The sequence below is a fragment of the Hippocampus bargibanti genome, linkage group LG20, assembly GCF_051943395.1.
Source record: "Hippocampus bargibanti isolate YZ-2025 linkage group LG20, ASM5194339v1, whole genome shotgun sequence".
NCBI lineage: Eukaryota > Metazoa > Chordata > Actinopteri > Syngnathiformes > Syngnathidae > Hippocampus > Hippocampus bargibanti.
The window spans coordinates 1223242-1239490 of NC_142753.1; the positions used below are offsets into that span (position 1 = coordinate 1223242).

At 40.8% G+C, this 16249-nt stretch overlaps 2 protein-coding genes across 5 annotated transcripts; one reads left to right on the plus strand and one right to left on the minus strand.

Annotated features, from left to right (window-relative positions):
- Positions 1-2490: 2490 nt before the first annotated feature.
- rpa3 (replication protein A3) lies at positions 2491-6013 on the minus strand. The gene is made up of 4 exons (XM_089023624.1): positions 5840-6013; positions 5679-5753; positions 2760-2871; positions 2491-2677 (listed from the first exon to the last, which is right to left on the minus strand). Exons 1-4 carry the CDS (start codon positions 5936-5938, stop codon positions 2583-2585), a joined length of 381 nt encoding a protein of 126 aa, XP_088879750.1. The 5' UTR covers positions 5939-6013; the 3' UTR covers positions 2491-2582.
- A 640-nt stretch (positions 6014-6653) lies between these two features.
- On the plus strand, positions 6654-15078 carry umad1 (UBAP1-MVB12-associated (UMA) domain containing 1). Of its 4 annotated transcripts, XR_016118654.1 has the most exons (6): positions 6694-6845; positions 7038-7130; positions 9341-9426; positions 10638-10691; positions 11212-11298; positions 12170-12287. XR_016118654.1 is itself a non-coding variant. In XM_089023627.1 (5 exons), exons 2-5 carry the CDS (start codon positions 7049-7051, stop codon positions 12443-12445), a joined length of 498 nt encoding a protein of 165 aa, XP_088879753.1. In that variant the 5' UTR covers positions 6654-6687; positions 7038-7048; the 3' UTR covers positions 12446-15078. The 4 variants fall into 4 exon arrangements, 3 of the variants coding, with proteins under 3 accessions (XP_088879753.1, XP_088879751.1, XP_088879752.1); XM_089023627.1 differs by lacking the exons at positions 6694-6845; positions 11212-11298 and adding an exon at positions 6654-6687 and having other exon boundaries at positions 12170-15078; XM_089023625.1 differs by lacking the exon at positions 11212-11298 and having other exon boundaries at positions 12170-15078.
- The last annotated feature ends 1171 nt before the right edge of the window (positions 15079-16249 follow it).

Below are 16249 nucleotides of genomic sequence, written 5' to 3' on the forward strand. Positions count from 1 at the left end.
GTGATTAAAATGCAACCTTGGATTTGATGGGGTCAAAATGGACGGAAGAGGTTTAGCTTGGACCTCAACTGCCGACCAATTTATCTATTGTTTTTGACCTAAATGTCATGGAAAGATCTTTGGATGGGCAATTTTTAATAAACATCCGTGTTACATCCAGGGAAGAACGGTCCAAATCTCTGCCGCGTTCTTTGAGACGGTTGGTGGCAACTTCAGCTGCATTGTTAAGCCTCAACCAATAGTCATATGCGGCCTCCTTATCCCTGGGCAGTGTGGTGTAAAGGTCTGCTAGAGGGAGAGGTGAACAAGGGGCAGTAGAAAAATGCTTGCGAAGAAGGCTAGAGATGGCATTTGGGTTCTGGGTAACATCAACTCCACTGTATCTTTAGCTCTTTACCTTCTTTAGCTCTACCGCTGAGGTTCATGAGTATTTCTTCTGCCTGATGCTCAGGAGCTACTTTTGCTCTCCTCATGTTGTTCCTCATGTGCTCTTCCCACTCATCTACATTTACTGTATCAGTATGATCACCCTTGAAAGTTTTCCTGTGCGGCAGTAGCAAGACTTGTGATGAGTTCTTCAGAACTCTCCAGTTCAGTTTGGTTGGCCCGTGCTGCACAGGCCAACCACCTTCTTCATCTCGGCTTCCTCTTATCCTTCTCCACTTCAGCAAGGCGTAACGATCCCACCTTCTTCATGTAAGGTGAAACGATCCCGCCACTGCCACCAATTGTTGTGCGGCGAGACAGCAAGCAGGTGGAAAGAGGATAAAAGTTCACTCGGCCAGATCCAGGAAGGATAGTTTGAGTTTTCTTTATTTGAAGTCAGTTTTCGGCAGACCGCAGGTAACACTGCTCTCCTGGCTGTCCTTCCTCTTCTTCCTCCTCGAAGTGACTGGCTCAGTCTGGTTTTAAAGGTGCTTCACCTGAGCTTCTGGCCAATCAGGTCCCAGCGCCAATTGGCAATTCCCACCTTCTCAGAGTCAATTAGTGGTCGCCCAACTCTACTCTTTTGGTTGGGGAGAAATGCGCACCTTTCTCCCATCCAAAATCCAGAAAACACAAAATTATTTAACATTTCTTTTGGCATCATGACATCATTCACACCCTGTCCTCAGAGTTCAGACATTCTTGACAAATAATCAGCTATGACATTTTTCTTACCCTGGCAATGCTCAATGGTGAACTGGTATGGCTGAAGGGCAAGACACAACCGCAGTATTCTCGCATTCTGGTGTTGCATGAAGTGCATCCACTTCAGGGCTCGATGGTCAGTCTGTAATCTGAATTCCCGTCCTAGGAGGTAGTAACGGAGTGAGTCAATTGCCCACTTGATGGCTTCCTTCTCAATTGTGGAGTATTTCTTCTCCCTCTCGAAGAGTTTCCTACTCAGGAACAGGATGGGTCTCTCTTCTCCAGCACTGCCCTGTACCAGAACTGCGCCGAGACCAACATCCGAAGCATCCACTTAGACTAGAAACTCCTTGGAAAACTCTACACACTGGAGGACAGGCGCTTGACAGATGAAACATTTCAACGCCCTAAAAGCTTGTTCACATGCTGCTGTCCATGGTAGAGGTGATTTAGCTAATGTAGCAAAGTGTGGAATAAACCTCCTATACCAACCAATCAGCCCAAGAAATGACCTCAATTGCTTCTTGCTCTGGGGAGGTGGTATCTTCTCCACTGCCTTCACTTTCTCCACCTGGGGCTGAATCTTTCCTTTCCCAATCAAATGTCCCACGTAACGCACCTCTTCTTGTGCCCAGGAGTATTTTTCTCATTAATGGTGAGTCCCGCCGCTTGTATTTTCCCAAGGACGGTCTTGATGTGCAGGAGATGGTCCTCCCAACCTTCACTGTAGAGCACGACGTCATCAAGATAGGCAGCTGAAAAACTGGAACAGTCCTTATCCATTCATCTTTGAAAGGTCGCTGGTGCTCCATGCAGACCAAATGGTAAAACTGTGTAGTGGAAGAGCCAAGGGGGCGGGACCTTCTGAAACTGGCCACTTCTGGGTTCAATTTGAAGTAGTTTTTGGACACTTGAAGTCATTTTTATTGGTGTTTTGCATTTGACTAAAAATATCTGCCTGCGTGTTTTGGCTATTTTAGATGCTACAAAACGTCTTTCTGATGTCAGTTAGGAAACAAAAAAGTGATGTCGGCTGTCCTTTAATACTCATGAGCAACTAAAAAAGGACCCTTCCAATAGATACAAGAAATAAATTATAGACTGTCTCCAGTGTAACTCCTGTACGACTGAGAGGCTACACAAACTTCTTTTTTTATTTTGATTAAAAACATGCTGTTTTGAGGGTCAACAGAAAAGTGATAATTTTGGAGGTACTGGTCAAAGATTCTGGGTGAGTTTGAGAATAAATGTTTTTTGTACAGCGTTAATGCTACTTAGAAGTGTTTGGAAAGTCGGCACAGTAAAGGCAGGTTTCTTGATGTACGTAGTTTGCAAAGGACAAAATTTGCACTTGAAAAATTGCACATCAGATGGTTTATTCTGAAATATTTTCATTGATACAGATAACAAACAGCTTTTTTTTCACTTTCAGAACTAAATCAAACTTTTTTTTAAAAGAAATCATCATCGATTTCGGGTGATTCAAAAGGGTAGCTCTTGGGGTAGTCGTGGATGATCTTTACAGCTTCATTGTATTGTTCCATGTCTGTGGGGAAGATGGGCAGAAATATTATTCCTAGTATGCTCAAAACAAAGCTGATTTGACACCTTTGTACAGAATAACCTACTAAAGTTAAAGCCATTCTCTTCATAAAGCCATGAGAATGACGTGGCCATGAGAATTCCTTGGTTAGACACAACTCCAATGACTTCTACAAGTCCAGAAAGCTCATCTGTAAGCTGAGAGATGAAGAAAAAAAATATTCCATGTGAAATAAATTGTAACATTCAAATCAGCCCCCCCCACACACAAAAAAATATAAATAAAAACATATGAATACAAATGTAAACTCTTTCAGTGACAGTGGTTACTACAGCTGACATCTTTTTATGTTACAGGGTGCATGAAACCCCTTTCATGCACCCAGATGACGAGAAAGTGACACACAATGCATTTTGGGTACATTGTTTGGTCTGAAAACTTCGTGTTGATGGCGAAATTAGAAGGAAAACACATATATAATGCGATGGTGAATCGTTGTGTTGCACCAAGACAACTACAGTGAGACCTCAACTTACGAACTTAATTGGTTCCCAGACAGAGTGTGTAAGGCGAAAAGTGTGTATCTAAAAAAAATTCCCATAGGAAACCATTAAAATGGGAATAATCCGTTCCCGGGTTTCCATAAAATATACTTTTCAACTAAATAAGCCTTAAAACTACACACAACATACCTTATTCTATGTATAATAAATGTGCTGTTGTATTGTAATGAAAGAAATACACTGCATTGTATCATAAAGTCACTTTATTTACATTTGTGATGGTCATTGATGGCTTGATGGAATGGCGTTGGAGGTCGAAGGTCAAAGTGAATTGCTGTTTGGAAAGAATTACATGAGGACTGTAATTAAAGAAATAAACTGTGCTGTAAAAGAAAGTTTTATTTACCTTTTTGATGGTCGTTGATGGCTTATGGAAGGAGAGTCACCTTCCATAAGGACTGTTGCTAACTGAACCTCTGGTGTGGCTTCTCTTCTTTTTTCTTTGGAGACTCCTCATCATTTTTGCTGATTAAAAACCTCTTAATTGACACCTGTTGCTTTCTGACTTGTAAGGTCTTACGAAGCTGAGGCATCACATTATCGTTCATCATGTTGATGATTGTCATAGCCACAGTCTTTTCTGAATGGAACTTTGCCAACATTGCCTTGATGAGCTCACTTGATGCTGCAGCCGTCTCTTCCTCCTCGCTCTCAGATGTTCTCGAACGATCCGTTGCTGGCTTTAAAATCCTCAATAAGCGCCGAACTTCCAGGTTAGCGCATGGCGATATCGGCGTGAATTAGCCCTGCTTTCTAGCATAAAATAGCCTTACTCACACTGTCGCCGGATAGCTGCTTTTCGTGAATCCAAATTAACAGAAGTTGTTCAACTTCTTCGATTGCCCGAGACCGTCGCTTTGAGAGCACGGAAACGCCTTTTGGAACAGACGCACCTTTGATGGCTTCTCTGTTCCGGAGAATGGTAGCAACGGTTGACTTAGCATAGCCGTGCTCGGCCACTAAGTCACACAAACGCACACCTCGTTCGTGTTTTTCAATTATCTCCTTCTTCTCAGCGACGGTGATTTTATTTTGTGTCTTCTTGGGCTGAACACGAGTCTGTGGTGTTTTTTTTCCCTCCGTCCCATCATAGTAAAATCATTAGCAAAAAGCTCCAAGGAGGCGATCGACGTGTGCATTCAATGAGAGGGGGTGTGGAAAGTAGCGCCGGCTGGAGCGCTGTTCAGTCGTGTGCTTCCGCCGAAGATCACTCCGCCAGATCCGAAAGTCGTGTGCTTTGGTGTTCTTCCGCCGAAGATTACTCCACCAGCCGTGGTGGGTATGGCGGTGCGTATTTTAAGGTTTAATTTTCATAAATTTGACGTTTGTAAGACGAAAAGTTCGTAAGATAAGGTGTTCGTAAGTTGAGGTCTCACTGTATTTGATATTCGCTGACACAAATTCCCAGCAGACAAATCAGCCTATTTCCAACGGAGCTTGGTCGCCATCTTGTGCATTTTCTAGGACATAATACAATATGTACTGAACACATACTGAATACAATGAGAAACGGGGGAAAAATTGATTGAAGTTTACGCTCTTTGTGCTAACACTACAGTTAATAAACGTGAGTATGTTGTATTTTCATAACTCATAGAAGTGGTAGAATATATATTTTTCTCCACATTTGCCAAGTTTCAAGCAAAAAGAAGCATTAGCATATATACAGTAAAGTCTCGTTATATCGATATCGGATATATTGATAGTCCCGGTTATATCGATACTATTTCTATGCACGCACAGAGAAAATTACATGCAAACAGGGTCGGATATATCGATAGTCCCGGTTATATCGATATTTTTTCGGACTCCCTTGAATATCGATATAACGAGACTTTACTGTATTTCTAAAGCTCGCAATTTTCTTTCCTAGTATTCAGTAGCAGCCATTTTTGATTTCTGCCGAAAATCTGTCTGCATTCAAATTTATATTTTGAATCTTTTCTGGTGTTTTCCGTTCTTTTTTGGAATTTCAAAAGCTTTCCAATGGTACCTTACGTATCTTATCAAGATCTGCCAAAAAATTAAGAAAGTTATGTTTAAACTGTAATAAAGAACTTGGTCACAGATTTTCATTATTTTAACTGTGTAATTACAGTCAGAAACCCCCCTCATATTTCGAAATTTTAAAATTCCATTATTACCTTATTAGTTGTCATAGAAAAATAATCTAGACATGATTTGAAAACTATTTAAATGCACTTTAATATGGTATTAGAAAATGTGTGATGAATTATTATTGAAACATTTTGTCACATCCATACTGTAATATTGATTGAGAACAAAACCAAAATGTTTATGACCCAATTGGCATCGAAGGTTTAATACTTCCACGAAAAACGTCATTAAGGTGATTTACTGGTTTCACGTAAACAAACACACGCAAAATAACGACGATCTACTGAAACTTGGACACTGGACGAGAACAAAAACATACTCACGGGGAAATCCAATTCAACATTGACACGTTGTCCTTCTCCATCAGTGAGAGTTAAAGCTTTTTCGTTTGGGTTTATCTGATCACAACAAACGAGTAACAAAACGAGTTAGACATATCATGACTGGGATATTGTGAATCACAGTAGTTCGGCACCGCAGTTACCTTCTCAACACGCCCGACGAAACAGACGGCTTTATTAATGTATTGCGACAACATCGATGAATTAATTCGAGGTTTAGGGAGATTTAGGATATCAGACATTGTATCAGATATATGTAAAGGCGCTGACGAACACCCAGCAAAGAAAGATCGATGGCGCGAAAAGATTATTAATTTACTAACGTTAAATGTGCCCCACGCGGGTGGATAGCTTCAATCTTAGCGAAGAATCAGATAGGTTTTCTACGGCGGCAAGCCTAGGAATATAGATTCAAACACACCCAATATTGCTGATCAAACAACGGATATCCGTCTAATTCCGGAAGTTTTCTTTAAGAAACGGTATTTTTTAGTAAATTCTATATTCATTGATCCTAACTTGATTCTATGCATGAGATACCAAACTGACATTGTCTGTACGAAACAAAAGTCTAGGAAAACAAATACTTTTTTTTATTTAAAAACTTTAAAATGTAGTTTATTTACACTATATCCTCTTGTGTATTTAATCTTCATTTTAATTTAGATGTATGATACTTGTCATCTCCATGTTGTGTATTATGAAATTGTATCCAATATCTATGTTTGAATTTGTGTTTTATTCTTGTTTAAATAGTTTCCTGAATATATTAAGATTAAATTTGAGGATAGAACCAAACGAATAACATTTCAATGGCTACGCAACGACTTGAAATAGAACATTATTTGGTTTGGGGAGAAGACTTCGTGTTTGTTGTTGTGGTTGTGGCCATTGTGTATTCTTGACTGTTACAAATTCCCAGTTACCGGAACCTGTGAGCATGAAATGTAGTTTCTACACGGACACTGATAAGAAAGAGGCCACAACAAAGGTAATCCTGGACAAATTAAATGTGATACGAGATTTGCATGTTTTTCGTCTTTTATGTGTTTGTTACAAAAACGGCGTGTCGCCTGTCGTCAGTACGTTATTTAACTACAAAATTAGAACAAGCTAAAGAATGGATTCCTCGACTTCATAACAACGCAAGTACGACGACGTCCGATTACTTTAACATAACATGACGTAGTTTTTTTACAATGTTGTATCAATATATATTCGAAGTATTACAAAATCTATAGACGTTTAAAATAAGTTCACACTTACGTCTTTGATGTTTGTGAATATGCCACTTGACACACGAAACACTTCTGTTATTAACTCGAACGTTTGTGCACACAGCAAGCAGCACGATGTTGTCTTTCTTGGGTTTCCGAAAAGATTCAAAGAAGTCGATGTCTGAGAAAGACCCCGATGGAGGCTTTGTGATCATCGGTGAGAATCAGTGTCATTTTTGCTTTGAACTTGGGTAAAAATTGTGGGGTCTGATGTCACTTAGATAACATTTTCTGTGGTTCTTTGGAACCGATGGATCTCCATGATGTTTATTGCAAGTTATTTTAATGTTGGAATTTGCCTTTCAGAAATTGTTTATATTTTTTTCCCCACCATATCTTTTGATAACAAAAACACGTTGCTTGCTTCTGTTCTTGATGATATTTGATTTAAAGTAAAATACATACAATAATGAACTGCCACGAATAGTGTCCACACATTGGATGCAATTAATAACATAAAATAGCGTATAAATAATAAATAGTCAAAGATATAGCATATAAGGGGTCTTATTTCTGAATTTGAAAAGCGATTTTCTCAAAAGTTCTCTGGTTGTATTTGTGGTTGAGTGAATGCAGGCGCGTCTGGCTGCCGCTGCTCACCCGCAGAAACACTTGTCCTGTGACTGTAAAGTGTCCTTAAGTGTTTTGAAAGGCGCTAATAAATTAAATGTGAAAATATGATATGGAAGTTGTAAGCGTGCAGTCATTGAATACTTTGGTGTTTGAGTAGCCTCCTGAATATGTTACAAAACAAGGAAATAATTTGATTAAAAATGTTTTTACTTGATGGAGTATTTCTTAGTACAGTATAAAAGAGAAAATACAGCATTTTACAGTTTGGATACCTATTTTATAAAAAACATAAAATCTTCAGTTCAAGTTCGTAAATTCACATATCAGCAATGTATTTTCAAGTGCAGAATCATATCCCGTACTACCATTTCAAGCAAAAATACACATTTCAGTGTCAACTTTTTTTTTAATACTATATAATATTTGAAAATAATAGCAATAATTGCCTTTATGGAACATAACTGGAGTGAGAAGCATTTCAACTAGTAACATACTGAATCACAATTTTACAGGTATTCTTTCGAGGCGACGACTCCTACTTTTGGTGTCTTCCGACTACAATAAAGACACATTTGGAGGAAACAAATATTTTGTTCTTTTGAATTCATCAAAACCATGCTTGCTACACTTGCCGTCCCTCCACTAAGCAAAACTCATCTTTTTTTTGTCGCATATGAAGTCAAAAGTCAAAGTCAGCTTTATTGTCAAATATGCTAATATGCATGACATACAGCACAGATGAAATTACTGTCCTCTCGGACCCAGCATGCAATGCACTTAGAATTACTTTAACATAATAAACACGAAAACCCCAATTTTTGCTATGTCATATTACCAGACATGATGTCATAAAAATCAGCCTGTGTCTTCTTGGACCAGGAGTGGCCACATTGGATTGGATTGGACTGGATTTGCCTTTATTAGTCTCACAGTGGAGAAATTTACGTTTCACAGCAGCAAAGTGATGAAAGGAATGAAAGTAGAAAAACAAAATACATGAGCTGCTGGAAAGGCAGCCACTCTCGCGGCGCCGTCTTGAAGTCAAAAGAACAAAATAAAACTACATAACAAATAACATGACAACTAGACACAGAGAATCATTCAATCTTAAGCACTTTCTGTACCCTCTTTGTTACACGAAGCAGTTCCAGATGAAAGAGGAGAGGATCAAAGCATCTCTTCACCAGTGGATCAGGGACATCATGGTGGAATGTGCACGTCTACTACAAGCTAAATGTTGAAAGCAAACACGCAGCTGTAGCATCCATCGACGAAAAGAGATTGTCTCACATCTCCTGTCCCACATAAATCCGCTTCGATTCCAAGCTGCGACAGTTCCACATACACCTTGACGCTCCTTTCTTCTTAGCGCGGGCTCCTCAAGCCATGCCTTCAGCCAGCCGCAGACTGTCCAACAGCACCGACCTTTCCGCTGAACAAAGCGGGGCTGTGAAGATGCTGCCCATTACAGGCGCAAAAAAGCACAATGGCTCCTGTGGTGTCCAGCGATGACAGTCGAATGGCACCGACATTCCTCCCATTCAAAAACAGCACTGGCATATTATTACTGCCGAAAAGGCATTAAAAGTATTCAACTGGCCAGACCATCATCGCTTGCCGCCCCTATAACCCTGGCTCAGCCATACAATTCGTCATGGAGGCAGGATAAAAAGAAATTAGTCCATCCAGCAAGGATGCAGGCATGCACAATTATGGATTTGCACCAGAGCTCAATGGCAACAAGCACATGTCGCACTACTGTCCTATAATATAAAAAAAAATGTTTCTTTGCAGGGGAAACAGTTGAAGAGCAGAGGCGGAAGATGATGTCAATGACTATTGCCCAGCATTCAACAAATGTTGTTGTCTTGCCATCTAAGGTGAGTTTCTTTCCATTTTTAACCTGCAGCCATACCAAAATCTTTTGTGTAATTTGAATGCACACTAGCGACGTGTCGTTCGCGAACGGGATGGTTCTTAGAGCCGTATCAGTGAAGTAAACGAAGAGAGCCAGTTCCTTACAAAGAGCCGGAAATGGGAGCCAACTTTTTTTGTCCTCTATTCCCCGCCCCGGTCTTCGGTTAAAGTCGCTCATGATTGGTCGATATCTGTGGCAGAGGAGGGAGGGGACAATTACAGACACACGCAGCAGTGAGGAGAAGGTGGGTGGGGGGATTAGGGTGGACAAATGTTATCACATTATGCTGTTATTATTATTCAATTATATCTTTTTAATAGTTGGTATGATAGCGTTATTAATATTTCATCACTTTGCTGCTGTGAAATGTAAATTTCTCCACTGTGAGACTAATAAAGGCATATCCAATCCAATCCAATCCAAAAGCAAATTAGTGGCAGATGATCATCAGACCAGAGTAACCACAGGGAAAGTGAAAGTTAGTGGATGCTCTCTGTGCACATATAAATCAAGCCATATAAATAAAAATATTTGATATACAGTAAAGTCTCGTTATATCGATATTCTCGGGAGTCGGAAAAAATATCGATATAACCGGACTATCGATATATCCGCTCCTGCGGCATGTAAATTTTCTCCTTGCGTTCATAGAAATAGTATCCTAATAAGCAGTACTATCGATATAACGAGACTTTACTGTAGTTTATTTATGAGTAATTCGTTTTTCACATAATTATCCATGATTTTTAGTAGTTAATTAATTTAAGCAACAAAAAAAAAACGAGCCATTTAGGAGCTAAAAGAGCCGGTTCTTTTTAGTGAGCCGAGCCAGAATTCCCATCACTAATGCACAATTAACATGAGCAAGACTGTGATCTTTTGGATTTAATCATGAGGAACCTGCTGAAGGCAGTATTGTCAACACATAACGGGAAAAGTCAAGTCAAAATTATTTTTTGAAGAATAATAAGTAAACCTATATTCGTCTCACAATGAAAACAATTCCAATTGACAGCAACAAGCACTGTGACGCAAGTTAATTCGTTTCCAATTCCTAGTTAATGTAAATTACGTAAAGCTCTATCCGTTCAAGTTCAAATCAACTTTAGTGGCAAATGTATTCTATGAGCAACATAATGCGTAGATGAAATTTTTCTTTCCTCTCAACCACAGGGGAGAGAGCTGCAGGTACCCGCGCCTCCATTATTTGAAAAGTTCAAAGTCAAAGTAAGCTTTATTGTCAAATATGCTCATATGCATGACATACAGCATAGATGAAATTACTGTCCTCTCGGACCTAGCGTGGAAGGCACTTATAATGTGGCAACAAAAGCCAGATTAGCTTGTAGTCGACGTGCATATTCCACCATGATGTCCCTGATCCACTGGTGAAGAGACGCTTTGATCCTCTGCTCAACAATAAAATTACATGGCTTTTGAGGCAGGCATAGCCAAGGTCCAAGATCACAATAACTGGTCTATTTAGCTAATTTAGACCTTGGAGAATGGGAATAATATCAGTTTCCATATGTTTGAAGAAAAAGGTCAAGTTTGAAGAGGTCTAATCTGTCGTACTACACAGCCATACTGCTGCTCACAAATGTTCATTTCTGCTCTAAGTATAGCTTCAACTACTCTTTCCCATAGTTTCATCTCATCAACTTTATTCCTCTGTAGTTACTACAACTCTGAACATCTCCCTTGGTCTTAAAAATGGGCACCAGTACACTTTGTCTCCATTCTTCAGGCATCTGCTCACCATCTAAGATCCTGTTGAATAACCCAGTCAGGAACACGACTGCCACCTCTCCTAGACCCTTCCATACCTCTATTGGTAAACCATCAGGCCCGAGTGCCTTTCCACCGTTCATCCTCTTCCTCCTCCTTTAGGACTTCAAACTCCTTCACAGGAAGAGCTCATCAGCCAGGTTACAAATTTATCAGTTCATGCTTAGAACTCAAGAGGTGTGGTATTCTAATCAAGAAAAGTATGTTTGACTAATGTATCGCTTTAATTTGCATATACTCTCAATAAATAGCTTAGCAGAGGGCTGCAGAATTCAGACGTCTGTCATGAATGGCTGCGTCTCCTGCCGGCAGTAAAAGACAATCTTTCTGGTTTCGAGTCTTTGTCCACAGTGTCTGATCGAACATCTCTGACAGCGTCGCAAACTTTTTCCAATGTAAAAAAGGTTGAAAAACACTGCTCTACACAACGCTAAACACACTCCATCACAAGTGTCAAACTCAAGGCCCGAAGTCCAAATGCGATCTGCCACAACATTTTATATGGCCCGCAAAAGCAACTTAAACAAGTCAAATTCCACGATCCTTGCTAAAATGTCTGCCAAAATTTGAAATTGTCATGTGTAGTACATAATAGCATTTTCTTGTTACCGAACTACTCATGAATCAACAGCTATTTTTGACTTCTTTGTACGGTTCCATTCGTAAACAACTAAATGTGGCGACCACCAAAAATGAGCACTCCATACACAAAAGATGACTCGACATCTGGAAACTTGGATTGGATTGGATTTGTCTTTATTAGTCTCGCAGTGGAGAAATTCTTTGTTCTTGGTTTCTGCATCTTGTTTTATGAATCAATGACATTGTTCAATGTTATATGTCATCACAACTCTTGTCCTTTTTGAGGACAATAGATGTGATTTGATGAACCAAATTCTGTTTCTGCATTTTTGCAGCCTCCATGCCTTGCTGCAGCTCGACCGGTGGAAACAATGACAAGCACAGCTCCGTCGCTCACAAATCTGCAAGACAGGTCCTCGGTTGACGAGACATCATCACCAGTCGCTGATCTCCTTGGTGACATCCCCTTTGTTTTTGCACCTCATGTTCAGGCAATGCAGAGAGAATTCTCTTATATTCCTGACGTACTTCTCTCCAAGGACATGAACTCTAAACTCACATATTTTCAATATGACTTCACTCTGGAAAAATCTGTTCTACTTAACTTGTAATTTTTTTCCCACTCAAGTGAAAATAAGTTTTTTTGTCACTTAACTGCATTTACAACTACTGTATGTATTCTGTTTTCTGAGTCCTCAAATCCAGCCCACATAGATTGTTTGTTAACTTGAAGTGAAGACAATCATATCAATTGGGGTAAATCGACATTTAATTTTAGTTGAAAGGACAACCGACACCTTGAGACAAGTTGCGTCCATAATTTGTAAAATCACTTCAAATGACTTCTAGTGAGCGCATTTTACAAAGATTCCACCGCTTATAGCTAGATTTTGCGTTTTAAGACGCGCACTGAATATTCAGAAAGTCTTGTTTTCGAGTTGATGCCGAAGTGACGTCACGCAGGGAATGAATGCCCCTGGCCAAGAAAGCGATACACAATGCATTTTGGGTACTTTTTTCATCTGAAAACGCCGTGTTGATGGTGAAATTAGAAGGAAAACTACATAAATAACGCCATGGTGAATCGTTGTGTGTCGCAGCCAATTGCGGTAACACGCATAAAGAAGGTGTAAGTTTACACAAATTCCCAGCGGACAAATCAGCCCATTTCCAACGGAGCGCACCAGTGGAGGCGAACGAGGAAGCTAACCAGAGTCAGCGATTCGGCACTTGGATAGCGGAGGTTTAATGCATGTTTACTCATTTAGTCACACTGCATGCTAACTGTCAGCTCACCTGGTGAAAGAGAGCAATCGCCATATTAGTGGAGCAAACCGATCGGACAAACATCCACTTTCCACCCTGTCATTTTTTTAACTCTGGAGCGCTGTCAGAGCTTTCTCTTTCGTCTCAACATCTGATGTTCATGTGGCGGTCTCCTTTGTGTATGTGCATAAAACTCACCCCTCTGTCTTCTACCACGGATTTTAACCAATCACGGGCGGCTTTACGGCTCTGATAAGCGGCTTTATATCCTCAAAAAAACGCAGCTTGTCCGCCATCTTGTGCATTTTCTGGGCGCTACATTGGAGTCCAGATCTTCACCGGTTTCAGCACTTGCAGACGGTTCGAACGGAATGGACTTCTTTAATCGATTGCAAACATTTATGCTTTCCTCTTCTATTTGAATCATATTCATCACTGGATGAGTAACTAGAAAGCACCTTCTCCGAATCTGAACTCTCTGAAGCCATTGTTTTGATTCTGGAGTAAGGCAGTTTGTGACCCAAAGTGACGTCACGAACAATGGGGCAGGACTTTCTGAATCTCCCCAGTTTCAAGCTCATTTTGTGGCAGTTTTGGCACACTAAGTCATATTTATTGGTGTTTTGCATTTGACTAAAATATCAGCCTGCCTGCGTGTTTTGGGTATTTTAGATGCTATAAAAGGTTTTTTTGATGTCAGTTAGGAAAGAAAAAAAATGTCGGTTGTCCTTTAATTTGGCATTTCAAACATGTTTCATTCAGTGATGCGAAGTGAAGTAAAACTTTATTTTAAATGCGCAACATACAAGGTTTGGTTACAATACAGTATCTAATCCTATCTGACATGAAACGGTCAAAATATTTTCCCCAAATTGACAGTGTGATGTTATATTCTGAAAATAGAAAGAATTTGATGATTTTCATTTTCATCTCGCCGTCTAACCATTATTGCTCCACGGTATTTTCACTCAGTCATTTTTTTTAGGTATTCTCTTTTCCAAATGCATGTATTTGTCAGCAAATCAATTTGTACTGTACAGGTAACATCCGAGTTACAACCGGTGGGACATACGACCACCCGTACTTACAACCACAACCGCCAGACCCCTTGCAGCGCAATTTTGGCTAGCCAGTATCTCACTGTCGCACAGCAGTTGACAGTGTAATGGCACCGGAGGGGAGGGTGGGTGTCCACAGGCCAAGGCAAAAGCCGAGGCAGATGGGGGTCGGCGCTTGGGTGCGCGGAACCGCCGTGACGAGAATGGGGGGAGGGTCCCCCGGCACAGACGGCATCGCGTCGGCGACATCGTGTCGGCGGCGAGAATGCGGCAACGCCGCAGACAACCGCAGGGTCGGCCCGCGCGTTGGCATGGAGAGCGGGGTGGGAGAAAGCAACCGGACGCCGAGACGGGTGAGCGGCGGTGCTCGGGTCGAGGGTTCCCCCGACGCCGGCCAGGGCGAAAACCAAGGTGGGTCGGCGCGTCAAGAACGCTGCGTCGGCCCACACCGCCACCACCTATTTTGAGGCTTTTTTCCTTCGCCGTCCGCCGGAGTCTGAGCGTGTGTGTTGGACGACCTCTGGTCTCTGTTAGCAGGGAGAGCGATTTTTCAACAGCGCGCATGCGTGGGAAGCCCTGCGTATTTGGGTCAGCAGAATGACACAGTAATAAAAATCGATAATACAAAATATAAAATAATAAAAATGACACTAAAAGTTATAAGATTTATAATTGAACTGTAAGCAGTTTGGTGTATAATAGTATTCAATAGAAAACAGATTGACATTGTATGCTATTCTGTCGTATAAACCTCGCGTCGGCCATTTTGAATGTTTTTTGATACACGAACGTTTGACTTACGGCTGTTTTGTTGGAACAGAACCCGGTCGTAACTTGTGTGTTACCTCTATTTTTAATTGTGAAACAATGTTAACAATGTGCCTTACAGACTTCCACGCTACAATAAATAGATACTTCTATTTTATTGTTGAAGCAAACTCTTCACCATTCATTTCTAACATCCCTGATTTATTCTTTTTTAGTATATTATATTATATATTTTTTTTCATAATCTTTCATGATGACAATATATCCAATAATTGTGATATGTTGTAGTACTAAAACTAGTACTAAACTATTGAAGTTTAGTCTACTGTAGAGCAGCTATCCCTAACCTCCAGGCCGTGGTCAGGTGGATAGGAGGCGAAACGTCCGACACCTTCAAAAAAGTACAGATGACGGCTGAAGAAACCTTCTCATCGATGGACCACTCCTGTACGATTGAGAGCTTACACAGACGTATGAGCCTGTGGGTTTTTTTTTTTCGGTCCCATAATAGTAAAATTATCTGCAAAAAGCTCCTCGGAGGCGATTGACGTGTGAATTCAGAGAGAGGGGGCGTGGAAAGTAGCGCCGGCTGGAGCGCTGTTCGGTCGTGTGCTTCCGCCAAAGATCATTCCGCCAGATCCGAAGAGCACTCCGCCAGCCGTGGTGGGTGTGTATCGCGAAAAGAAGTGCATATTTCAAGGTTTAATTTTCATAAATTTGACGTTCGTAAGACGACAAGTTCATAAGATAAGGTGTTCGTAAGCCGAGGTCTCACTGTACTTCCAGGTTGAGGGAACCTGGCGCGTGTGGCTGCTGCTACACGCTCACAGAAAATCTTATCCTGTGACTGTAAAGTGACCTTGAGAGTTTTGTTATATATATTAATATATAACAAAATATATTAATGACTGTTATTGGGGTTTAAATGGGACAATTAGAAATGTTGGTTCTGACTTTAGCGAGCCCCGCTGGCTTTGACTTTGACGCCCGTGAGCTATAGTCTTTCATTTGCTGGTGAGCCGGATTTTATTGTATTTTTTTTTCTGTTTTTGCCAGTGTTCTTTCATACTGGCAATATCTGGATGTATACTGAACATTGCCTAACAGGGCCAATTTTAAAATTCGTCTCAATCTGCAGCATCCCCAACCTTCCCTGGGGAGTGTCACTTTAACCACATCGCCTTTTCTTCCTCTTCCAGCAACGCGATTCAGTTACAGGCTCATTTGCACGCCATGGGGTCGTAGAAGCTTTCGCGTGGAAACCAGCACACATCAACTGTCTTGCGTTCTTCCTCGTTAGCTGGAATCAAGACTGGACCGACC